Source organism: Chrysemys picta, chromosome 2, assembly GCF_011386835.1.
Source record: "Chrysemys picta bellii isolate R12L10 chromosome 2, ASM1138683v2, whole genome shotgun sequence".
Lineage (NCBI taxonomy): Eukaryota > Metazoa > Chordata > Testudines > Emydidae > Chrysemys > Chrysemys picta.
In genome coordinates, this window is record NC_088792.1 from 58,912,851 (window position 1) to 58,939,450 (window position 26,600).

Here is a 26,600-nt window from a genome sequence, read left to right on the forward strand (position 1 = left end):
TAGCTCACCAGAACTGTGAATAAAGAAATACAGCCTTACAATATGCACACCTCAGGTGTATTGCATCTTGTTTAATGTGGGCAAACAAAGCACAGATACGTAACGTAAACTCCCCAAATAATATATAGTAATTGACAACATTTACTGTTTTTCTTATGTATTTGTTTGTTCTCCTACAAGGTGGCAAGGGGAGGGAGAGATAGCTCAGTGGTTTGAGTATTGGCCTGCTAAACCCAGGGTTGTGAGTTCAGTCCTTGAGAGGACCATTTAGGGGTCTGGGGCAAAAATCTGTTTGGGGATTGGCCCTGCTTTGAGCAGGGGGTTGGACTCTATGACCTCCTGAGGTCCCTTCTAACCCTGATAGTCTATGATTCTATATGTTTCTCTGAGGTAGTAAAATAATAAACCTGGGTATTTTGTGGCAGTGTACTCCAGTAACTGAATTAAAAACAAATGAGAGATTCTGTAATCTGTTGATAGCATAGCTGTGAAATAGCTTTATATCATAGTTTTAACTAGCTGGCCAGGTCTGAGTTTTGCTCTGTTAATTAAATAGAGACATACATTCAAATATATGTTCTTGCAGTATGTTTAGAAATTCCTTTCATGAGATAATGTGTTTAGTTTATTTTCAGATATGACACATACACCACAACACATCCAGTAAGACATATTTGGTCGTAGCATCCCTCCAACTGCTGACAAATGTATTAAAAAATGAAAGAGCAGATCGTACAAGCTAGACACAAGGGCTAATAGCTTTATTAATGGAGCGAGAGCTCCCATGGATTCCATAATGTATATTAAATCTGTACTCTTTCCTCCACTCATAAGGCATCCTGAACTTTCTCCTTCTCCCTGTCCCCTCCCATCATGTCCCAGTCTCTATTACAAACAAAGGGCAAGGAGATGAGGAGGAGACTTGCAGCTTAAGGTCCTGCAGGAATGGAGCTAGGGGGGCAATGTGCTTCCTGTGGATCTGAAGAGTGGAACCCCTATTTAGCAGACCTGAGCAGGTCTGTGAGATTTCCACTGCAAAAGGTTAACATCTCCAGTAAGACACTATGGGGAGGGGAAATGGAGTGGGGGCACGAAAGGGTTGGTGCATATATCTGGGTGTTTGTGGTGGCCCTGGGCCTTTAGCTTCAAGGACCAGACAACATGTAAGAAATTGCAAAAGGGGCTCATTTTAAATTTCCTATGTAAAAATTAGTAAATACTTTACCAAAAATAAATAAATAATAATTATGGAAAATTCAATTGTCATCCAAAAACTCACTGTGCTATTTGGAAACAAAATTCCCAGTGAAATAGAAGGATTTTAATCCTGTTTCAAGTGTATATCTTAGCGTAACCTTAATTATGGAGTCACTACTGACACCTCCAGAATGTGGTATTGACAACCATGTGACAAATTGTATTTATCGTCATTGACTGCCTCACCTGCACTCTGCCCACTAATCCATTGCCCCAGGACTGCTTTCAACGTTCCAAAACTCTCAGGAATGTCAAGCACCTGGCATTATTTTAAAAATAAACTTTCTAAGGAAGTGGTTTCCTGTCCCTCAAAATGTGAATATTCTCCCTTCCCCCACCTCCAATTATGTTGGCCTAAGACCCAAATAGACAATAATCACTCCAGATGGGTGTAGAGTCCAATATCTTGTTACTTGTCAGAACAAGAAACAGGAACTCAATGCTATAGAATAGTGGAGCTTCCGAGTTTCTCCAGCGGCCATCCAGCATATACTTCTAGCCCTGGAAAGGCTTGAGGGATTGGACATTTGGGATTTATAAACATTATTTTGTCATTTTTTAAATTATTTTGAATTTTAGTCATTTTTCTCTCGCATTGAGTGTTGTGCAGTTAGGCAGAGAGTATTCAAGGCCCTTACTCAGCAAAGCACTTAAATCCAGGTTAACCTTAAGCATGTGAGTAGTCTAATTGATCTCTGATTGATTTGGGTGCTTAAAATAAAGCATGTGCTTAAGTGGTCTGCTGAATCAGGGCCCTAATGAACTGGCTTTAAAGGGATAAAAAAAAATAGCTCCCAGCACACTACATATGTATGTACACACACGCACACACACCATAGACTTTTGAAGAACCTAACTTGTGGTAAGCCAAGTCCTGTCTTACTGCATTATTGAATAAGCTATTAGTTATCAGTTATTATTAAATGAAGGATGGTCTTATGGCTAAAGCATAGGGCTGGTAGTCAGGAGTCCTATCCTCAAAGATATCATGTGTGACCTTGGGCAAGTCACTCAGTCTCTCTGTGCCTTGTTTTCCCTATCTGTATAATAATTCCCTAACACAACAAAGGTGTGAGGAGGCTTCATTACTTATTTTGTAAAGCTCTCTGAGGTTTTTAGATGGAAGGCACAATAGAGGTATTAATTATTTATTATTTTCCTCCCTCATACAATATTTGTAATGCACAAGCCAAAGGCAGTTTTTACCTATTAGTACCAATACACATAAAAGGACACCTCATTCAATGCTAAGATTTGTATTCCACCCTATCTTCTGCAGCTAATGCCTAGAATCATAACTACTCTGATGGCCTAGCTTGCTGTTAATTGTTTTATATTATCTACTGATTAAACAAAAGAGCATGAGGAAATGTGACTTACCAGAGTTTGGGCTAATGGAGCTATTTCTCCAGGTCAGTGGCAGGACATTCACCTAAAAAAAACTGGATTGGCTAGTTCAACCTCCAGCAGGGACTCTTCCCCATAATGAATTAATTGTGTGTGTGAACTATGATCCAGAGGGCAGGTGGGTGACCTCTGCACACTGATTAGTAGCCTCTCTGTGGCACAGAGAAAACAAAAAAGTTACATTGATGGCTAACATGTGGTTTTGCCTCGTAGCCCTCTGTATGGGATTGTGAAGAAATTCAGATTATGTATTGCAAGGTATAAAAAAGTTCAGTTCAGACCACAGGCTGGTCAGTACAGTGGGATTAAAACAGTATATTTTCACCTTGGGAAGCATAATTTCAAATAGGGGTATAGTAGGGGTGCTAATGCTATATTAGATGGAAAATCATATGGAATTGGATATACAGCTACTTGAATACTTTGCCATTAATGCTAACACCACAAAATACAAAAGGGAATATTAATGCTTCTTTGGGCTTATTTACTGTGTTTGGTACTCTGAATATTCTAGCTCCTAGATACTTGTTCACATCATTAAACCACCACAGAGATTACAATCAGGTAGTCTCCTTAGCGGATGTGGATTTTGCAAAGCCAATTTGCGGCAGCTTCGTCAGTGAAGAGCAGAGCCCTCTGACCACAATCAAATCTGGTCAGTCTGGTATGATGGGCAGTCTCTGTTCGGGAGAGGTTTGGGAAGACTGCAGCTCTAGGACCATTAGGACTATATTCTGTGCATGAATAGAACACTACATTGCAAAATCATCTTCCCTTGCTATGCCAGGCAACAGTGGTATTAGTCTCTTACTATCATGAGCACTGAAATGAGCCTAAAAAGCTATTTTAAAAGCTGAGCTCTATGTTCTGGAGCCACTCACTCAGCTCTTTGGCAGAACACTTGGAAGCTGAAACCACTGGCTTCCATTTCTGGCTCCAGTCAGAGACTTCTTTACCTCACTGGTTACTTGATTGTTAATATTGTGGTCCTGTGGGTGCAAACATTTTTCCATAGATCTCAACATCAGTACATTTTGATTTTATTTGATAGTTTATTAGTAACCAAACAGCTGAATATTTCTTCTGTAGTTGAACATTAGCTGCCAGCTCTCAAATGGTATTTATCTAATCAATTTTTTGCCAGACACACAAAGTACAGAGGTTTCTAATAATAGGTTGTGTTCTAAAATCATGCAAAATGTCACTTGTTTTGCCGTAACCGTGCATGACTCACTCTGTTGTTTCCTAATAGTTATTGTGACATTTGCAGTAAGTGTTGTATTCGCATCTGAGTGGGCGTATGGCCGTGGTATTCATGGCGGCAAATGAACACTTCTTGCTGGGGAAAAACAGGTTGCGATGACAGAAGAATCATTTACCAGTAAAAATCTGAGTCAGTACTGTAAATTGTCACACTTTAGTGACTAGAGCAATTTTAGTAATGAAATTTTGATTCTTTTAAAACATTTCTGCCTTAATCATTTAAATAGCAGTCTCTTAAGTGTCTTAACCCACAGTAGACAGTGTGGTAACCATTTATTTAAATTTTCTGAAAGCACAGAAGAGCACTGTGAGTAAGAAACCTTGCAGATAATCCCTTGCTATCAATTTCTCTAATAGTGATTTCAGTAACCAGTCTGTTAAAAGACTTTCTGTCATTATATGAGCCTTAAAAGTTAAACTTATAATTGCGCCTTATAAATAAAAGTTGTTTTTATTAGACCCAGGTTTTGTCTCTGATGGGTTCAGGGTTCACTGCGGTAACTATTTGTCTGTTGGAGCAAACCATATACTTTCAAATGACATGTGCTGTGCATGGCTAAATCCTGCCTGCCTTTCTCATGTAAGGATTTCCTATGACTTCATTGGGACAGCTTGCCTCAGTAAGGCACAATTCAAATGCATGTGCTAACTCTAAGCACAGAGGGGGCCTGATCCAATGCCCAATGAAGTCCCATTCATCTCAATGGGCTTTGATTCAGGCCCATATAGAATCCACTTATATTTGGTGTACAGAACTTTTGGAGACTGGTATATTGAAGGTAATAGTAGAAACTAAACTGCCTGATTATATGGAGGACATAAATAAATGCACATGGTACAAATGTCTCTTAAACCCATCTTTCATAATATTCGTTTATGAACCTCAGCTTTGAGGAGCACATTTAGTAGTTCTTCAAAAATTTTAAGTCTCTAGCCAGCATGATGAAATTGAAATTCAATCCAAACATGAAAAGGGAATCTACTTAATTTTTAAAACTAACGAAAATAATAGAAGTAGTTCTTTCTTCGGAGTGCCACTTATTCTGACTGTTCAAAGCAATGGTATCTTCAGACACTGTGTCTGCAACTTGGAAGATTTAAAGCTAAAATAAAATATTCCCTTTTTGTTTGTGTGGGGGGGGGGAGGAAGAGAAGAGAAGTTGATATTAGACAGTAAAGCCACACACTGCTACATCTAATTACTATACTTACATTTTAAGAATTAAGTGAACCTGACTGATAAGAATGTTTCTTTTAAAACACTAGCAAGCTGGGAATTCTGCCTCAACAAATGGATGCTGTGGGTGACAGGACTATGCCCCATTAGCTTAGGCTATGTCTACACTGGCAATTGAACGACAAAACTTTTGTCTTTCAGAGGTGTTAAATGCCTCCTCCCCCATCCTCCCCCCCCCCCCCCGAAAGACAAAAGTTTTGCTGCGACAAGTGCAAGCGTGAACAGTGCAAACGCCGCTCGTTGGGGGTGGGCGTTTTTTGTCGGCAGGAGAGCCAACAAACAGCGGCTACACTGCACGACTTTTAGCGGTACGGCTGTGGCAACATAGCCATGTCACTAAAAGCTGTGTAGTGTAGACAAAGCCTTAGTAAATTGTCACTAGTGTAACACTTTAAGTTGCCCAAAGACGCACATAGGCCCTGATTCCGCAGTAGCTTCCATGCAAGTGGCCCCCTGTGTCAGCATAAAGCTCGTTTCAGGATAGGGGTCTTAATATGGGCTTAATCTGAGGGTTATCATAAAACAAATGCCAGTTGATTATTAAAAGAAAATGACTATGTTGTAGAGGCATATTTATGCTGTTAAATTTCAATGCAAATGTTATTAATAATCAATTGGTTTTTTAACACAGCTGTCTTATTACATATGCTTAAAGGAACAGATTAGGGGAGATTCAGTTTTAACAGTCATGGCATTACCTTTTAGTTGCTGGACTTATTCCTTAAATTCTATCATTTCACTCTTGTTCCTCAATGCACACCTTGGAATTTAACAGTGGCATATCATAAAACCAAAAAGGAAACGTGTATATTTTTTAAATGCAGCACCGTATAGATGCTGCAACCAGCACAAGTCTGATGATGTCCTAAAAAGAGGATTACATGTTTACAGCATCTCTTTTGGTAAGACCTTTATAGCATTTCACACTAGACTTTTGTATTTTGGACATACTTCATTTTAATAATGTACATATTTGGATGTCATCAAGCAAGTGCAATTTTAATGGAAAATTAATGTAATATACATATGAAGCAGTTTCTTGACACTTGCATTCCATACAGTCCATATCTCTTCTCTCTTTCATATACTATCTTCTAGCATTCCCAAGATACCAAGAGAAAATTACACATACAGACTTCTACTGTTATTGTCTCAGTGATAGGTCTTATTTCCAAACAAACTATATGAGGAAGGTTATGTTTTGGAATAACATCCTGTGTTTTTGTGCAGCACCAGTTTTCAGTGACAGTCTGAAGTTGCATTGTATTAGCACAAGGTATTTTCCAAAGTTAATTGATATCCCAGGTTTGTCCAGGGGAAAATCTACCGCTCCCCACAACATGCTTGACAAGTTATTATATTTACTTTAGTCAAAGCCCGAGTGTGCAGTATCCCTCTTGGAGGTGGTCTATTATTGGAGCCCCATATGCTTTTTGTTTGGGAAGAAAGCAGTCACTGTGTCATACTGTTACACAGGGTATTCTTTTTCAGGGATGTTGTTCCCTTGGGGACCATATCATGCCAGAGTTCCTAAGCCTAATAAGACCTTTGTAGCTCTTATTGTGTAAAAGTTCTGGGAGGGAAGCAAGAGTTAAACAGAAAATGTAATTCAAGCAACTATACTAGACCACATGTTGAAAAACATGACCGTTAAAGCAGAATGGCAAAGGTTTCAAAAAGATTCCTCTTGCAGTAAGCATGTGATAAGGTAACCTTTTTTTGCTTCTTCCCACCGAATTCTAAGTGAGTGCTTACGGGGGATCTTATCAGAATACCTGTTTCTCTGTGCAGGGTGGTTTTAAAAATCATATCAGAAATTATATGTCCTCTTCATAAATGATTATATCATATGGTTTCAAAACAAGTATGGGGACTATCCAGCAAGGTGTTGAAACTGGAGGGAGTTAAGGAGGCTAAGCACTTTACAGGGCAGCTCAGCACCCAACAGGAATGGTGGCCGTGTTCTTTAACATTATTTTTTTTAAAATGGCATTTGCTTCCTAAATCACTTTTTACTCAAACTTTCTCCGTCCATAATAAACACTGTAGCCTAATGGTAATTTAGTGGCAAGGGGATAAGATACACAGAATGAATAGTGTTGAATTATGTTGGGTGAAGTTTGCAGCAATGCATATGAATTATACTCCTTTAGAACTTTTTCTTCCATTTTAATGAAAATCTCATATAGGTTATCTGCTCTAGTTCTAGCAAGGAGGATATCCCTCAGCATATCCAAATAATATCCAATACAGCTATATATGTGTCCTTACATACATTAAGAGATGAAGCATTAGTGTTCCATAAGACATATCGTGCAATCCTTCCTGAATATTTACTCAAGCAAAACTCCCATTGACCCTATAGCAATGAATGTGTGGTTGGTGGGAGAAGAGGTAATGGAGCAGGGAATCCTTGACATTTTGGTTCGGCATAGGAATTTAACTGATTAACCAAGGCAGCATGGTAGGCAGGTGAATATTTGTCTCCATTTCAGGAAAAGAATTTCAGAGCTATACTGGGGAAATATTAGTAGGCCCCAGTATTCAGGATACTCAGTATATCAGGAAAGGAAGTACTTTTCCCCAATATTTGGCATCTTAGGCACACTAACAAAGATAACTAACTAACTGGCTTTTGTTGCCGAAGGGTAATAGAAATAAGTGTTACAGATCTGGAGGTGATTTTTTTTCTTGTTTCAGCACTTGGTTTCACAACAACGTATTCTGATTCATGAAGAATCGATGAACCTGTTGAGTTTGTATACTTCTCCTTCTTTGCCCAACATTACCTTGGGACTTCCAGCGGTACAATCCCAGTTCAGTGTAAGTGATCACTTTAAAAGGGTGTCCTTTTTGTATCATGGTTTTTTTCTTTGAGACCAATCTCCCTTATCCCTGCTTTCACCACCTCCTCCTCTTCAACTTTTCACTCTTCTGTCTATTTTCTCTCACAATACAAGCATACTCTGGTCTCTTTTCCCCTCAAAAAATCATCTCCATCTCTGTGTCTGTTTTGTCTTTTTGGAGTGTAAGCAATTCAGGCCAAGACCCATGATTTCATTTGTGTTATACAGGACCTGATACACTGTGGGCACTACTTGAAACAATAAATAATCACACTGAATAATAATGAATAAACAAATGTGAGCATAAAGCTTATACAGTGATGTACCAAACACAATTTCTGAATTATAGATATGAATGCTTGAAGCCACCGAAGTGGTGAGAGATACCTGGGTGGGTCATATAATTTGACCTTTTGAACTACTTTTGTACTGGTGACTACTATCGTCAATAACATTTCTTCCAGAAATACCCTTCCAAAGCCAATAGTCTTTAAGATGACATTCTAATACTGACTCAGGTTGAGTTGGAGCTAATATATTTGGAGAAGTCCCTTGCATTTAATTTTGTTTTGTATTTAAATGTTAAAATAAGTGCATGACTATATAGCACAGTAGTCTATTAATGAATTACATTTCATGCTTACTCATAAAGAGAACATCAGGTTGAGAAAAAGTCACAGAACTTTAGGGGTAAATTAAAGTTTTGCCATTGAGTTCAGTGGGGCCAAAATTTTACCCTAGGACTTCTTAGTTCAGTTTGACTGCAAATAAGGATTTACAATAGGTTTTATGATAACTCTGTACAATAATATGGAATATTATAAAGAAATCTCTGCAATTTAAGATTTAATTTATGACACAGTGGTATGACTTTTGAATTTAGTAGAATTTACATACATTCTAGATGTATAAATGACAATGTGTCACTTTATAGTATGCAAGTTTCATTTTAAATATGCACTTTATTATGTTTTTTCAGTAAGGTAGTACTTAATTTGAATGCTGAATCTAGTTCAAGTTTTATGTCATACCTGTTTTTTTTTTCAGTACAATATAATGTCCTTATCTCTGATATATTGTTGTTACCTAGTTAATTTCTGAGGGAAAATATGGTACTATTTTCTAACATCAGACACCTGGAGAAGTTTGCAAAAGAAAATTTTGCAACTCTAAATAAATTCTCTAGGAATCTTGCATCAGACACTTGTAAGCAAATGAGTCTAGTTAAGATACTGATCATAAGTAAATGAGTAACATTACAAAATACACTACTTATAAATAATGTTTCCTTTCTGCAAAAATGTCTTGTCTAATTGAGAACAAGTAGTACGTAATGTCAAAGTAATTTATTACATGAAATTAAAAGCTGTTCTCTTTAAAACACACACACATCATATAAGCTTGTATTGAGATCAGTTAGCACTAAATGCTACTTTTGGAAATTGAACAAACAGGGTATTTGATTTTTGCAAGGTAATGTTTATGCAATTGTTAGAATAAGATAGTGTAATTTAAATTGAATATAGCCCACCGTGGTATTTTTTCAGGAGAAAATGGCAGTGGCGGAGTGTGAAGTAAAAAGTATGTACAGAAAACTTAATGAAAAAGGTTAGGGTTTGCCTGAGTAGAACATCTGGAATTCAGATAATCAGGGAATAGCCCTTTTTTACTATTACAAACTGAATGGCAACCATGTACAACCTGGGAAGACTCAATTAGATATTTATTATTGCTATTTATTACTTTTTTTATCAACCCTTTTTTAAAATCTAGTTTATATTTTTCAGTGAAAATGTAGGCAGCCATTAGCTGGAACAGAGATCTCTGAAGTAGATTTGCAATGCTAATTGGTCAAGATTTTCTAAAACGGGTGCCTAAATTTAGGTCCCATAGTCTGTATTTAGGCAATTAAATCACGGGGCTTTAAAGTGCTAAATGCCCAGCAGCTCCCATTGACTCCTGTAGACCAGATTGTTACTTTACAATCCACCTTGAGTAAGGAGGCAGTGTATAATTGTGCTGCCCTAGGAGTAGGCCAGAGAAGGAATTGCTTCAGGGGGAAGGAACATTTACCAGCTCTATACCAGCTGTAGTTAATGTTCCATCTCACTTTGGCTCAGTATTGCTGATTGATCTATTGTGTGAGACAAGGATGTGTGGAAAGCCAAAGCTCACCTGCTTCCCCTGTTCCTCTCCTTCTACCTGTACAGAAAGTGTTGATTTGAGTGAGTTATGCAGGGGACTGGGAAGGGCCACACTTCCCTACACACCATTGTAAGGAAAGGTCCCAATTTTGCCCTTCAAGAACAACCTCTTTATTTCAGGTTCCCTGTGCATTGATGCCACTGTGTTAAAATAACTGTCATGGTCTCCATTTTCAGTCAATAAAAAGCCCAGCTAGTTATGCGGAGACCTAATGGACCAAGTCTTTGAAAAGCAGCTAACATTTCTGTTGTGTCTTGACACAGGCTTCATCTTCACTCAAAGAAAAACAGAAGTGTGAGACCCAGACACTGAGGCAGGGAGTGGCTCTTCCTGGACTGTATGGGGGAAACATGCCTCCCTCTTCAGCTCAGCCTCATATTGCTCTAGAGGGAAAACCTAACAGTAGCCATCAGGCTCTCCTGCAACATTTGTTACTGAAGGAGCAAATGAGACAGCAAAAGCTTCTTGTGACTGGTAATTCTCAAAGGCTTCACTGGAGTGTCCTTTAGAGCTTTTTGTTTTTTTAACCTGGAGTTTTACAAGAGAGTGACTTCATTTTTATATGAAATGCAATACGTGAATGCTACAGTGCTCAGCCATTGGGCGGGGGGGAGGAAGGGGAGGGAAGCAGTGTGGTGTTTGATTTTTCCCCCCTGCTTCTAGTGAGATCTGCTCCAATCTCTTGCTCCTGCCCTCCAAGGATAAAATTATCACAGAAAACTTAGTAGCTTTCTCTTGGGGCTGTCAAACTTCCTGTTGTTGCTGGACATGTGCTAGGAGTATCATTTTATTGATACTACTGCAAAGTTCTTCAGTATGCCGGCTACACTGAAGCTCTCCCTGACTTTTATGTTTTCTTAGTTTTACTGATCCTCATATTTGATGAGTGAAATGTCATTTTTTTGCAGGAGGGGTTCCTCTCCATCCACAGTCTCCATTAGCATCAAAGGAGAGAGTCTCACCAGGCATCAGAGTTGCCCACAAGTTGCCTCGTCATAGGCCCCTGAATCGAACCCAGTCAGCTCCACTGCCTCAGAGCACTTTGGCCCAGCTGGTCATTCAGCAGCAGCACCAGCAGTTCCTGGAGAAGCAGAAACAGTACCAGCAACAGATTCACATGAACAAAGTGAGCTCCCAAACTAAAGCCTTTCCAATACACACAGAGAATGAAAGACTAACAAGATAGTGTGGATAACTGGTACAATGCTGTACTTGAGCAGCACACAAGTCCCTGCTACATGTGCACATTATATATACATAGGCATGTCGGGTGTGGGTGTGAGTGTTACTGTTAGACTAGACATCCATTTTCTGTCGTTCCTAAAGATTGTCCAAAGTTGGTTCTCTGGGCATTGGCATCAGGAAAAATGAAATTAAATGAAACAGCAACCAGATTCTCTTGAAGTTTTAAATTACCATTTTAAATCAGTTTCCGGTTGTATTGATAAATGATTCCTCAAAAGGTTATTGGATTTATTTCTGACTTATTTCACTTCCCATTTCACTGTTGGGAGGCAATTCTGTGTTGCTACCTGTGATTCATATTTTAAGCTTACTTGATTAATGGTGAACAATACATTGGTAGTTCTTCAAAATCAGCTTCCTTTTCCATTTAGAGGCTTTACTGATCAGCCAAAGCAAGATTTTTATAACGTATCAAGACACTGCTTTCCATATAAAATTGACAAGTAACAAAATGTTCACTGCCTGCATGTCAGGATAAAAGATTAATGTGTCAGAGAGAACCAACTATTGCTACTAATAAATTTGGGGCCCAAATCTACTACTGTTTCTTATGTAAAGAAATACCTTATTTTGTAAGAAATCAATAGGACTACTTGGAGATGAATGAACAAAGGGTGTTAGAATCTAGCTATATTCATAGCAGAGACAGTATCGTTTTATAAAAGAGAGAGCCAACACTTCATCAAAAGATAAGTTGTAGCCATGAACAATGCCACACTCCAATGCTGAGATATGTGAGTAATTAAATGATCTAATCCCAGGAGAACCTTTTTAGTGCACACCCTTCCATCTTACTGATTGTACTATACTCATTTTCAAGTTGAAGTTAAATACATGTTTGCCAGCCTGCTTTGAATAATTTTGGCACATATGAATCAATGCATCTTTCCTTTTTCTGTCTTGTCAGAGAATTATTTGATGGGTATATATGAAAGCCAGTCATATGGGAGAAAATAAGATGAAAAGCAGGCATGTTGCCCTTGTACATTGGAGAAAGGATCAACCTATCTCACTGGTGAACTTCTCTCAGGGGGTGCTGATTCCTTGGAATCTGTTAGGAATTCCCAACAAAATTAGAAACAAACCCAGAGTTTAAGTATATAGTTTGTACAGTGGTTTGGTTATTAAATCTTGTCTTAATTAGGAAAAATGAAGACCAGAAAACTTCAAAGTTCAGAGCTGATCCTTGCATGTTAACCCCTCTCAGCTAGGGTGTTTTGATTACTCAACTAGGACTCCAGTTGGCTTTTCTTCGAGTATGCGTTCCATATGTTTAATCAAGATGGCATAATGTACATCTTGTAGCCTCCAGGTTTTGAAAATATTTCACCTGCCCTCAATTGTCCGAAGAAAAGAGAACTTTTTATTACCGGGTAAAGGACTGAGTCTTTGTATTGTTTAAGGGTATCCAAAGCAAACAATGATCATGGTTTTTTTCACAAAGTGAATCAAATCTATATTTGTATGAAAGATAAACCTGTGATTCTATTGTAAGACAGTCTGTAGCTTTTAGGGATAAATAATATGAGCTTTAGATGCATCTATCCTAATTATATCTAATGAAACTTGAATCAAACAACGTCAGAATGGAATGATACTGAAGTAGTGGTTACTAATCTTTTAATTTTACCCATGCATACATTTTTACCGAATAGGAACTGGACTGTAAAGGCTGTATTTAGTCTATGGTTCCATTGCGAAGTTGTTTTTCTTGGTTAAAATGCAATTTTAAGAAAAGAAACAAAAATTTGGGGGACTAATCACATCTGGAGACACATGCACTTAATTAGTTAATTACGCATTGGCATTGGAGAATAAATGCTTCTGAAATATTGCTCTTATTTATTGTGGGTAAAGGTTTGGCCTTAACTGTGCCATGTTCAGCCAGTCAGCACCATCTAGCCACTGATTTACGTCTATGGTCGAAATTAGCAAGGACTATAGTATTCAGTGGCCCAATGGCACTTGGAAATTCTTTGTCACACTCATTTTTACTGGCCTTCTGCTCACGAGATTGTGGCCATGATTTCTGGGTCAGCATTCTTGTAACAGTACATCTTAGAGAGATTACTGAAAAATGCTGCTGTTCTAGTTATGTAGTTGTCCTCTGCAAACCTACACAAAGCAAGAGGTGATCTTCATGTATCTAAAGGGAGAACGTGTATAAATAAATGAAATGTAAAGAACAGCCATCATGAGGCAATAGAAGAGAGTGATGACTGAACAACTCAGAAGGCAGGTGATCATCTTGAGTACCGTGGTAACTTAAAATGTTATATGAATGAGAGGGAAACATACAATTGTGGTGTTAAATTATTGCTTGAGATTGAACAGCCCTTCACTTACAATAAGGTTTGGATGTTTACCTGAACTATGAAATTATTCACCACAGAGTGTTGAATAGCGTGTTCACTCTTATAATTTTGCTAAAAAGAAATAATTCAGAACTGTCTTTTCATCTCCAGGTGGTCAGTTTGTTTTGGATTAAAACATTTGTAAAGGCATTAATCAAATGTATAGGATAGGGTTGATAAGCTAAAAGTTTGCTCTACTTGAAGTTAAAGTTATCTGTTCATGATAGCCTACTAATGACTTTAGTTTGTGGGGCTATTTAAAGCAAAATAAAAATGGCTGCAAAGCTGAATTATTTGGTTCTTAAACAATACAGTGCAGCTTCTTTCCATGTCCCAAGTGTATATGTGCATCTAATGTTTTTCCACTGATCCTATTACCCATTGCATTTCTGTAAGAAGGCAGTAAAGTGAAATGTGCAAAAATCTATCATTCTATTTCCTAAGTTTTTGTTTATGAAAAGGTGCTTTATTTAATAAATCAGATATTCTGAAGCATTTTCTTAGCAGTTGTAACTGGGAAAGCCAGAAAAGCAATTTTTAAGATGGCAAGACTCTTTAACTAAAACAACACTCAGTTGTCATGAGCTCAGGACAAGATACTATCCCTTTCCCCTGCATCTTCTTACTCTGCCCTTCTGGAAATGACTGGTATTTCATGACATTTATTTTTAAAACTTTAAATCAACGTTTTTTAATAACGCAAATGGAAATGCTATATTTGACGTTTCAGTTTGGAATACTTTTTTATGGCATGATATAAACTCCTGAAAGTCATGGAATCTCTTTTTATGGCAATTGGGGGGTGGGGGGGAAATCGAGCTATAGCAGTGACAAGGGAAAAACAGCGGCTACACAGCTAAACTCATGATTTGTAAAGCATTAGTGTTTGCAAAACTACAGGCATAAAATATGGTTCCTTTTCTTTGTAAGGGGAATATACTTCCAGCCACAAGCCAAGGCTGTGATTAGAGTGATAAAAAACAAAACCTAACAGGCCAGAGGTAAAGATTTCCCTGGATCATTTCCATTCTAAAAAGAAACAAATCATTGAGCCAAGAGGTGTGCTTCTATCCTTAGTAACAAAGAGAAGATTTCCCTGTGGACTACTTCTGGTCAATTGTCAGATGGCAGGTTTTTGATGTGGGAAATAGTATACCTCCTCACTGGAGTCTGACATTTATACCTATGGGATCTAGTACACTGACCTTCTCAAAACATTCTAGCTGAAATGCAAATTTTGACATCCCATCCAGAAGTAGGTGGAAAGCCTTGCCCTTGCTTTTGAAAAATCAAATGTGTGGAAACCTGAACTGGGCTTTTCTTTTGGAAGATAGGCTTTGCTGTTGTCAGATTTAATACACTTCTGTCCAAATGACAGCTTGTTTCCTTGTGGAGTCCTTTGATCAACATTTTAGAACTTCATTTTACCCAATAAAAGGAATAGCATGTCTAGGAACCCAGTTAAACTTATTGTAGCAGGTACCAGAAAACTGACACTGCAACAAAAATCGTACTGTTTGGCTCCTTATGTTATTTGGGTATCTAAAGAACCTTGACCTTACTACTTAAAAGATGTGATTTCTGCATAATTAATATAAACACAAGGCCATTGGCAGATGTTTGAATGTAGGTAAACCTCAGAAATTAAAGCAGTGAGGGGATTAAGGAAACATGCTCTGTTTCTTTAGAAGTGGTTTACATCAGTGCAGACTGTGGGTGAAATCCTGGCCCTAATGAAGTTGATGGCAAAACTCCCAAAGATTTTGATGTGACAAGGACTTTACCCCATCAGTATAGGAGCACATCCCCATATTGTTGTTACATAACATCTTTATATTGTACTAAGTGTTCAATATTACATTGTAATGATGAAACTTTGTATTGGAGAGGGAAATTAAACAGTCAAGTTATGGGACAGTTTGCAATATACATTATCATTCCCAATGCTGCTTTCATAACTAAAAGATAAAAGAAGGAGGGCTTGACCTTCAGTTTTCACTCCAGGCTGTTAATCTGTTCATAAAGTCTTTTACTTGGATGAGAAAACAATGGTTAGGCATGACTCTGAGGAAAGAAAAATACATGGGGAAATGAAATGCGAGTACTTTAGATGATGATAATAACTGAGATAAAGCATATAAGGAGTGGGAAAATAATTTGGAGGTTTCTAGTTCTTGACATGAGTTTGTTGACAAAAGAAGCTGAGGTTTTTCCAATAGGAACTTTTAATGCGGTCAACTAATTCTTGGCAACTGCTAAAACTGTGTCTGGGCCAGATCTTCTGCTGTTGTAAATTGACATACTTCCATTGAGTTCACTCCAGCTCAGGATCTGGCTCTCCATCATATCCTTATCACCAGGTCCAGCAAGGGGTGGAGGAGGGAACCCCACAAACACACTTCCTGTTTTAAAAAGTCTAATCCCGCTTTTTTGGACAAGGCTATAGCAACAACCAATGAATAATGCGTTGCCATAGACAGATTATTTATTGAGAACTAGCACCAATGCTTACTTTAGAATACAATTTTGAATGAACAGCTGACTCTTTAGTGTCTATTGTACATGCTCAATACAAAATTTTCAAACATACCCATACACTAGGTGTGCAAGCATAGCTGCTTACAAGCCTAGCTCGCTAAGTGCATGGATACGTTGATTCAAAAAACGTATGCTTATGGAAAATTGTTTTTCCTCCTCTTCCAATGTTTGTTTGATTCATAAATAAGGTGATTACGTTCTGATGGAAATCAATGTACATGGCTGTTGCTGCAGGTTCACTCTCGGTGCCTCGTACCTCGTATGTTTGTAGAAACATTTCATTTAAATAGTATCAGGAAATTATGGATTTTACAACAGCTTATTCATTGTAAAGGATACACGCATGCCATGGAAAGAGCTATAAAAGGCCTATGTTCAATGGCCAGATGATTTATGCACTCTCCCCATTTTCCTATGCAGCTAAGCAGCCACAATTGTCTTTTAATGTCTTTTCTGGTTGGACTCTTGTAATTATACAATGCTTATGCATATTCCTTACAGCTTAATTTCCTTAAAACAAAAAAATGAAATAATATGGGTTACAGTAGCTTGAGGTCATTCTCTAAGCTGCTGTCTCAATTTGAATAACTCTAAAATGTATGCATGTTGCTTTGGAGAAGGCTAATTTGTACAATTCTAATTTAGAACATTATCTGAAACATGGCTTTATCATTATTTTAAAGTATAGTCTCATTAGAGCTCAAACTCCTCTTTCCAAAACTATTACTAAATATTCATACTAGCAAACATCATAGTCATTCTCAGTATCCAAATCTATGTATTTAGCTATAGATTCAGAAACAAAATGATCAGACAAGTTGAAGGAGTAATATCAGGAAGTAAAGTATAAACTGATGTTTCTAACATATCATTGAATCATAGAAGATTAGGGTTGGAAGAGACCTCAGGAGGTCATCTAGTCCAACCCCTTGCTCAAAGCAGGATCAACCCCAACTAAATCATCCCGGCCAGGGCTTTGTCAAGCCAGGCCTTAAAAACCTCTAAGGATGGAGATTTCACCACCCTCCTAGTGAAATAGTTTTTCCTAATATCCAACCTAAACCTCCCCCACTGCAGTTTGAGACCATTGCTTCCTGTTCTATCATCTGCCACCACTGAGAACAGCCTAGCTCCATCCTCTTTGGAACCCCCCCTTCAGGTAGTTGAAGGCTGCTATCAAATTCCCCCTCATTCTTCTCTTCTGCAGATTAATTAAGCCCAATTCCCTCAGCCTCTCCGCGTAAGTCATGTGCCCCAGCCCCCTAATCATTATCATTGCCCTCCGCTGGACTCTCCAATTTCTCCACATCCTTTCTATAGTGGGGGGGGGGGCAAAACTAGATGCAATACTCCAGATGTGGCCTCACCAGTGCCGAATAGAGGGGAATAATCACTTCCCTCACTCTGCTGGCAATGCTCCTACTAATGCAGCCCAATATGCCATTAGCCTACTTGGCAACAAGGACATACTGTTGACTCATATCCATCTTCTCGTCCACTGATGATCCCCAGGTCCTTTTCTGCAAAACTGCCGCTTAGCCAGTTGGTCCCCAGCCTTTAGGAGTGCATGAGATTCTTTCGTCCTAATTGCAGGACTCTGCACTTATCTCTGTTGAACCTCATCAGATTTCTTTTGGCCCAATCCTCCAATTTGTCTAGGTCACTCTGGACCCTATCCCTACCCTCCAGCGTATCTACCTCTCCTCCCAGCTTAGTGTCATCCACGAACTTGCTGAGGGTGCAATCCATCCAATCATCCAGATCATTAATGATGAATATATGTGATTAGAAGAGCCTTGTGGTATCAGGTATATTTGTCAATATAATATGATAGCTTGGCACTATCTTTTAAACCACATTAACAAAATGAAAGTTCAAGGAGGGAGGGAGAAGTAGCTGTAGACTAGTTGACTGAACATGGCTGGGACTCAAGGAAACTCAAGGTTCCGTCTTCTAATCTGCCATGTGGTCTTGGGAAAGATATTGCCATATTTTTATTTCTTCAGAAATAGGGAAAACAATGTATACCCACCTGGTAAAGCACTTTGAGATCTATGAATCAAGGCACAAATTTATTACTTACAAAGGCCTTGATCCCAGTGAAGTCTTTAGCAAATTTCCAATTGACTTCAGTAATTCAGGATCAGACTCTAACACAGCAATATTGCAAATTTAAATGCATGCTATCACTAAATGTAGTCTAAGAATAAAATACTCCTCCTATAGGTGCTTGCATCACTCTACTCATTAGGTCATCCAAAAATGCATTTGAGCACATGCTACAATGGGGTTGCATCAGTAGCCTCATCAGCGTTCAGGAACAGTGCCATACAGTAGCATGAAGGCGAACAAGCCCACATAAAAGTGAGAAAGTACAGAAGAAAGGAGAGCAATAAGGAAATGAAATATGCTCCTTAACTGTGCTGTGGACTAGCTCTCAGTCTCTCTTGGATTCTCCTCCCGAGTAACCCACCTGATGTCAAACAACTGGCATATGGAATGTTTTACAGATGGATCAGCATCAGTGACTCACGCTAGCTGTATATGATTATCTGTCTCACAGATGTTTTAGTTTGTGTTTGCTTGCTAGCCAGCCAGCAGCCAGACTCTCTTTAATTTTATTTTGCTGCAGGATCACCAACAGATGTTTAACAAAAAGACAGAGAATAGTCTACTATTGTGAATACATGTAGTTAGCTCCACTGCCTTCTTGGGCAGCATTAGCCCCTGAGAAATAACTGGAAGAGATTTACTGGTATGATCTAAGAAATTTTCCAGATTCTTCTTTATAAGGAGTCAGTTGGCGTTAGTTACGCTAGCAGGGATTCCTCTGCTTATAACGATGCCACCTGCAGCACTGAAGATGCATTTGAAGTGATTGATGAATACTAGAACATAACAGAGATAATTTTTAAGTGGGCTGCTGCGGCCCTCAGTACCAGTACCCAAAAGGGTTCTCTCTCATGTCTGAAGACTTTCATCATGGACATATTTTTCTTTAATAGATGTACTATTAGACATAGGCGCTGATTCTGCAAATGCAGCTGCACAAGTGGGTGCACGCATCTGCTTGTAGGCTCAGCACCTTCAATTGCCTGGGTAATCTTGCCCTACTGTGGGGGAATGAACAGTTATCCCTATAACACACACAACTTGTTCAGGATCAACAATGGTAAAGTAACTTTTTTTTAATTATTATTTTTTTGCTGCTGCAGGCCTTGGTTAGTGCTAATGATTAGTGCCCAGGAGGTGTAGCTCTTTGTTTCAATTAATCTCCTCAGTGCTTCCTAATGTTTATGCGAAACAATCTGACTGATGTGTTGTAGATATGGGATCTAGGAATAGGATAGAAGATGATTTTATGGCCTCCAGAACTTTGCTCATAAATCCTATGTCTACATGGATGAAAGTGGGTGTTAATTCTGCCCTTGCCTCAATCAATGAGGATCATAAAGCCTTCTCTTTCACACTGGCCCATGATTCTGGAGGTGGACGACAGCCTAAAAGGGATGTTTTGCGTTTATAAAAAACACTACTCCCAAATTTTAGGGACCTGCACATTATTTATTAAGTTTTTAAACATTATACAAAATGCTATTGGATAAATATCTCAAACTACCATAAATCTCTTCTTCCCAATCCACTCATACCACATTAAGCCTCCCCTATGAGGAAAAAAAAACAACCTTTGGAAAATAAATATCACATCTGGGCTCTGCTGCACCAAAAGGAGAATAAGTTCCAGAATAGAGGGACTCTTCACTGAAAATTTTCTGCCAACCTCTATTCAAGCCAGTGCAGATCTGAAAATATTCTACATTTTTCCCCAAAGACATGACTCTGCTACCACAGAAGAATTCTCTATCCATAAATCTTGGGCTTGATTCTGTAAATTCTTATTCACTTCACATCAATATGCTCGCATGAATAATGACTATTTCTGTGATTAGGCATTTGCAGGTTCAGGCCCAGTTGCATCTTTTCCAGCAAGTTAGAGGTGCAGTTACTGGACCACATTCCAGAAGCTCACACAAAAAAGTGCAAAACACACCTTCCTGCATCAGCAAGTCCTCTTACACTGCAGCAGACATTTAAGCGAGCAGACGGCTGGCAGTGTTTTCACTGATACCTGTGCTCTGTGAGGATTTGCTATAATTTCAACAGGGAGTTCCATGTGAGCTGCACAGACAGGAAGGCCCGGATCCACAAAGACACTTAGGCATTGTGACGGTGAGCATTGCAAGAGCTAGCTTTCCAGAACCTTGAAAATTGCAGCAACAACAAAGCAATCCGTAAAGCTTGAGTTAAGTGCTTAGGCTCCCTATACAATGAATGGGGAGAGAGAGAGGTGCCTAAGAATGCTCTCCACAAAAGCCAGCATGCTAAGCAAGGAGCCACCTAAACTAGCCAATGGGACCCTCTCATGGAGATAGATACCTAAGTCTGAGCTGCTGGGAGGCACCTATCTCCGCTTGTGAGCCACAGCCAGCAGCGCCCCCTTTTGGAGCCAGGTGGCTTAGGCGCCTAAGTTATTTCTTGTGAGAAAGAGTTAGGGGCCAGCTTCACTCCACACAAAATGGCTGGAGGAGGTGATGGGGCTGGTGGTTCTGGTGTCCACCTTAAACATTTTAGCCCAGTGGTTAGAACACACGCCTGGGATGTGGGAGGCCCAGGTTCAATTTTCATTTCTCTACAAGAGGGAGAGAAAGGGTTTGAACAGGAGTCTCCCTGTTCAGGGGAGTGCCCTAACCACTGAACTATGAGATAGTCTGATGGTGGGGCCCCTTCAATCTCACCTGGGGATAATTAATTAGAGTGATTGGGCCAGAGAGACTCTGTAGCTTGGAAATGGGGAGACCAGAGGTCCAGTCCCCCTGCTCCAATGACCCCTTATTTGTACACAGTGGAACAGCTTCAATACGAGAGATTGAGGGAGGCTCCACATCAGAATATTCCATAGCTTAGTGGTTGGAGTATTCACCTGAAAGATGGGAGATCCCTATTCAAATTATTTTCCCCAGCAGGCAGAGGGAAGAACTAAACCTGGGCTGCCCACATCCCAGGTGAGTGCTCTAACCACTGGATTGAAAGTTATTGAATGGGCATCCCCCACTTCCCACCCACCAGTTTTGAATGGGACCTTTTCCAGTAGGCGGTCTCTGAGCACACCTACTGGATTGGGCCCAATAGGGGCAGAGCATCTATCTTCCCCCCACTTTGTGGATCACACTGATGCTTAGGCAGGAGATAGGCAGATGCCTAGAGTGGGGTAGCAATGTGCATACTCCGAGGCGGAAACAGAGACACCAAGGGAACTCTTACAGTGAACATTTAGGGTTAGACAGCCTTTTGAGGATCACAGGAGTTCCTAAAACTGGGACTTAGGCATCTAAGTCTGGGGTTTGGGTGCCTAAATACCTTTGTGGATCTGGGCCAAAGTTTATATCCTGACCAGTGCTATTCACGGTTTGAAATTCATTGATTCTCTGTGTCCTGGTAGACATCACCTTGCACCACCTCCCCTTCCCTTCTAATAGACACTTCACTTTGGGGTTCTGTACCAGGATTCCACAAGATTTAGCCTGTGTCACATTTTGCAAATTGCAAATTACTTTTTGCCACCTCATAAAAATTTCTTTTCATTATTAGGGCAGCTTCCATGTGGCTACTTATTTGAGTTCTAGTAAATCATGATCTCTTTTCTTTCTATCATCAGTAAACAGGTTTCAATACTGATAATATTTTAACAACAAGATCTGCTAAAAGCTAACTGCCACTTAAAATAAGGGCCCTAGAGCCTTCACTGGTGTAAATTGGCATAGCTCCATCAATGACAGGAAAGAGGGAAACCCAGCAAAGCACAGAATCTAACAAAAGCAGAAGTTTCTGTGCTATGCAGAAGATAAATGGGGAAATGTTTACCACAAAATTTAGTTCCACAGGTGCAGACTAAATTAGATAGGAAAAATATATTAACCTTTAAGCTGCTGAAATTTTGAATATCCCTGTTTTTCAGCCTTCCAGTATTTACAAGCTGTACATGCAAAATGAGTGGGGAGATTTGGAAAAATGCTTTTAATTACTTAATTCTCCCCTCTTTATATTTTTGTGTATCGTTAATTATGTTAAGCTTGTTAGAAGTTCCACGCAAACTATATTATGTAAAATGTACTGACGTTCAAGTCATACATTTGAATTAAAAACATTTATGTTTGACTGCTAAGGTATTTTAAAGGAGAATATCATTTTAAAAAAAATTCTAGATGTAAGTATTTATAAACATCTGTTTACTATGTTGCTATATTATGTATTATTATTATTAAATTTAATATTACTATAAAATGCTATATTTGTACAATCTTCTAAATTGAAAGAAGGTAGGATCTTGTTAGTGAGGAGCTTACATTCTTCGTTCCGATAATGATGCAACTTTGCAGCAGAAGTTTAACTAGTTTTTCCAGGAAAGTTTTGACTCACTTGTCAATACAAATATAGTAATCCTTAGCATGTGGCATTTGTGGAGAAATATTGGCAGTAACTTTAATTTGTCTGTCTGTGTCTCTCTCTCTTTTTCAGATGCTCTCTAAATCCATCGAACAGTTAAAGCAGCCTGGCAATCATCTAGAAGAAGCTGAAGAAGAGCTTCATGGAGATCATGCTATGCAGGAAGAAAGGGCTCCCTCTAGTGGTAACAGCATTAGGGATGACAGCTGCAGCATTTGTGTGGATGACAGAATAGGACAGCATGTGGGGGCTGTGAAAGTGAAAGAGGAGCCACTGGACACTGATGACGATAATCAAACCCAGCAAATGGAATCTGGGGAGCAGGCTGCTTTTATGCAACAGGTAATAGGCAAAGATTTAGCTCCAGGATTTGTAATTAAAGTTATTATTTGAACATCAAATGCATTTTTAGGGCTTGAATAAGAGATTGACTGTCTTGATTCATGGATCTAGCTAATTTCATTTTAGTGTTCAGAGAATCTAACAAAGGTTGGTGCTTTTGCGTGCACTCTTAAAACATAGTGACGCTCCTTTTAAAGGCCACTAACTGAGAAAATACCTGCTGCACTCAATTATTCTACATAAGTCAGTGCATAATACATAGAACTTGTTTTCGCTCTAGACTCTATCACATGAGTTAGTTCCAGGGAAATAGAACTCACTGTTGTTTAACTAATTTGTTGAGATCAGTAGTTGTGGAGTCCATTTCCAGAACTGATCAATGAAACATTCTTTCTCTGTTTCTGAATTCTTCTGATGTCTTGACTTTTTCCTTTCACCTATATGTATATAATGTATCATACTGTAGTCTTGAACACTGTTAAGAGTAGGTATGTTTTCTCCATTAGGCAGATACTGGTTGCAATACCAGGGGTCCTAGGTTTGTGTATAGAGTATGATTATGGAGATATTGGGAGTGCAAAGTGGATGTAAACATACAAGGCAAGGCACTATTTAAAAGTTTTTTTTCCTTTTGCACTTCTTAGTGCATTTTTCCCTATTTGATTATGTTGTCTACAAAGGCATGATCAAATGAAGCAGATTCAAATATCAGCAAGGAATGATATGCAACATTGTGTTCCAATCAGATATTAGGGTATATGTGTAATTGTAGAAAAACAAAACAGAACTATCATCTGATAGTCAATATTTTTTAATAAAGACTAATCATATAATATTGTATAGCCTTTACCATTAGGGTCTCACTGAAATGCTAAATTAATGACAGTGTGTGTAAGACACCAATGTGGCAAAAGGTCATTTAAATTGGTAAAAAGTATTTTAAAAATTGCTAAATGATAAATGCACTTATACAGACTGTACTTTCAGAATGCTGGTGTCCTTTTTTCCCTATAAAATCAGAACAACTCTGAATGCAATAGAAGGCACTGTTTATTTAAGTCAGTACTTTGTCAGGTCCCTGCTGTTCTCCTGCAGAAAAGTGATTCTGTGGGGGTGAACAGGAAATGCCTTATGGAAACAGGAAGTCCAAGTGATTCATGTACTGAGGAATGTAAGGGGGTGGGGGGGAGGAATGGGGGGATGGATAGTGTTTTACTCTGTTTTTAAAGGGCACTCTATGAATTGATTTATTGTCAAAGAAAATAACAAAGCGAGTAGGGAAATTGTTAAGGAAGCTTTCCAGTGAAACATTTCCTTCATATTCCCTTTTGATATGTTTACCTTGTTTTATAGGTTTACTTTTGTTAAGCTAGTTAAAGATTCATTGTATTAAGATCTCTTTAATATGGATAATCCAAAACTGACCTGGAGTCCTGTCAGGTTTTTTTCTATTAAAAATATTTATATTTCTAAAGCTAAGGTATTTTAAGGTGCAGTATCCTGTTTCAAAAGAGATAGCTGTTTTGCCAAAGTTAGAAATTGTTCTAATATATGTTATTAGTATGTGTTGTTTACAGTTTGCTCTAATATTATAAAAGTCCCTTATAAAATGTTGCAACTTCTAAAGATACATTATCCTTTTCCTTAAAAAGTCTCCAAACAAATTAAATGACTTAAATAGTTGCTGTAAAAGAAATGCCTCCTGAAACATTAACATCAGCTTTGATAGGAAAGACTTGCTAATTGACAATATATGTTTTTTGCTTAAATATATTCCCTCCCCCCCCACCTCCACACTTAAATACAAAGGGGGGAAATAACATAGACATTCAACATTATGAAGCATATAAAGATGGAAATATGTATTTTCCCATTCTGTATATATTTCATTTCCTACCAAGCCTAATTTCAGCCTCACCAAAAAGGGATAGTGATTCTTTTAAAATACATTTTATTTACAGAGGAACTTGCAAATGAGGAGACTTTTGTACAATATCATTTCAAAGACATGTAACAAACAAAAGATATTTTTATAGTGTCATTCAGGAGAGTTACCCAGGTAAAGCCAGTGGACTTTTATTCTATTCAAATTTGATAGCCCCTGAATTGAATCAAGAAACTACCTGGAACCAGTGAAAAGGAAAACTGGGTTAAATAACCATATTTCTAATTGATAAATGTCTCTTACATTTAAAATCTACTGTATTTATTATAATCTACACCTTTGGAGGTGATCTCTTGTTTTGTGTTGTAAATATATTCTGTTTGTATGTTCCCTTTCTTGCCTTCTGATATAAGTCTATTTCTTTCTCAAATAAAGTTTTTTTTTTTTTAAAGGAGATCCCCTTTCATATATCTGGCTTTGTGTAAAGTTGATAAATTTTAGTTGGTGCTCTGTTTTTTGTATAACCAAATCTGCTGGCTATGCATTGTTGAAAAAAATCCATTAAAGCTTTTAGGAGCAAGATTTTTTATTACACTATTTTTACAATGATTACACAAAGTCTATTTTGGTCTGTTATATGATCCTACATCAGCCATTATAAACTGTAAAACAAATGGAAATAATATCTATGCATGCTCATTTTCCCATCATGGCATTTGTCTTGGACACGTGATCATCAATGGTAACATACAGAACAAATAAAATGCAGACAAACCCAAATTTTCTGACCCCTGATTAGCCAATGTGTGAGCTATTTGAAAATCATTTCCATTCCTATTTCCAAAATTCATATATAACCTAAAATCTGTTGATCTGAAACTGACAAAAGTTTTGGATGTCTCTTGAAACCTTGGTTAAAACAAGGTTTACCTATTAATACAAATCTGGAGAGAGAACTTCAGACTAATTAGAGGGTGGTTTTCAACACGGATTCGGAAAAGCACTGTAAGCACATGCTTAAAGTTAAGCATATGCTTAAGTGCTTTGCTGAATGGCGGGTGATGCTTTCCTGAGTTGGACCCTAACTTTGCTTTACCTTTTACAAAGATAAATATCATTCCAATATACATAACTATTTTCATTGTTAGTAGTCTCTGAAATTTTTCTACAAAAAGGTGTGTGAAGGGCAAATAAAGGATCCAGAAAATCAGATATTGAAAAGGTAGCTTGGCAGAATGATTATCCATCTTTTCTAACTCTGCAATGGTTAAGTTCTTAACTCTTTCACTTCCAGTGGTTCTTGCACTAAGATAAATGGTTTCAGGTAAAATAAATAGATATGAATAAACAAACATTTCCATAAATAGAGTTTTTCATTACAGTTAATTGTATGAGCATTACTTTTCCCTGATATGAGTGATACTCAAAATACTTACTAGCTAAAAAGAATAATGCTAAAAGGCTTAATTTTGCAAAAGTTAAACAGGTTAATAGGCATTAACCATACTGCTGTAACA

General features: G+C 38.2%; 1 protein-coding gene and 1 long non-coding RNA gene across 20 annotated transcripts in view; one reads left to right on the forward strand and one right to left on the reverse strand.

Moving 5' to 3' along the window:
- HDAC9 (histone deacetylase 9) overlaps positions 1 to 26,600 on the forward strand; it is a 650,822-nt gene that overhangs the window by 398,845 nt on the left and 225,377 nt on the right. For 11 of the 19 annotated variants that reach the window (XR_010598283.1, XM_065583246.1, XM_065583245.1 and 8 more), the window contains 4 exons: positions 7,865 to 7,987; positions 10,479 to 10,689; positions 11,124 to 11,341; positions 22,929 to 23,198. Coding sequence is in view for 18 of the 19 variants with exons in the window: in XM_065583246.1 (XP_065439318.1) it covers positions 7,865 to 7,987; positions 10,479 to 10,689; positions 11,124 to 11,341; positions 22,929 to 23,198 (822 nt within the window). In the remaining variant the exon portion in view is untranslated. Of the gene's footprint in view, positions 1 to 7,864; positions 7,988 to 10,478; positions 10,690 to 11,123; positions 14,310 to 22,928; positions 25,532 to 26,600 lie in introns of those variants that run through there. The other 8 variants (XM_065583252.1, XM_065583250.1, XM_065583251.1 and 5 more) reach the window with 3 other exon arrangements.
- LOC122174306 (uncharacterized) overlaps positions 1 to 26,600 on the reverse strand; it is a 139,867-nt gene that overhangs the window by 63,328 nt on the left and 49,939 nt on the right. The window lies entirely within an intron of this gene.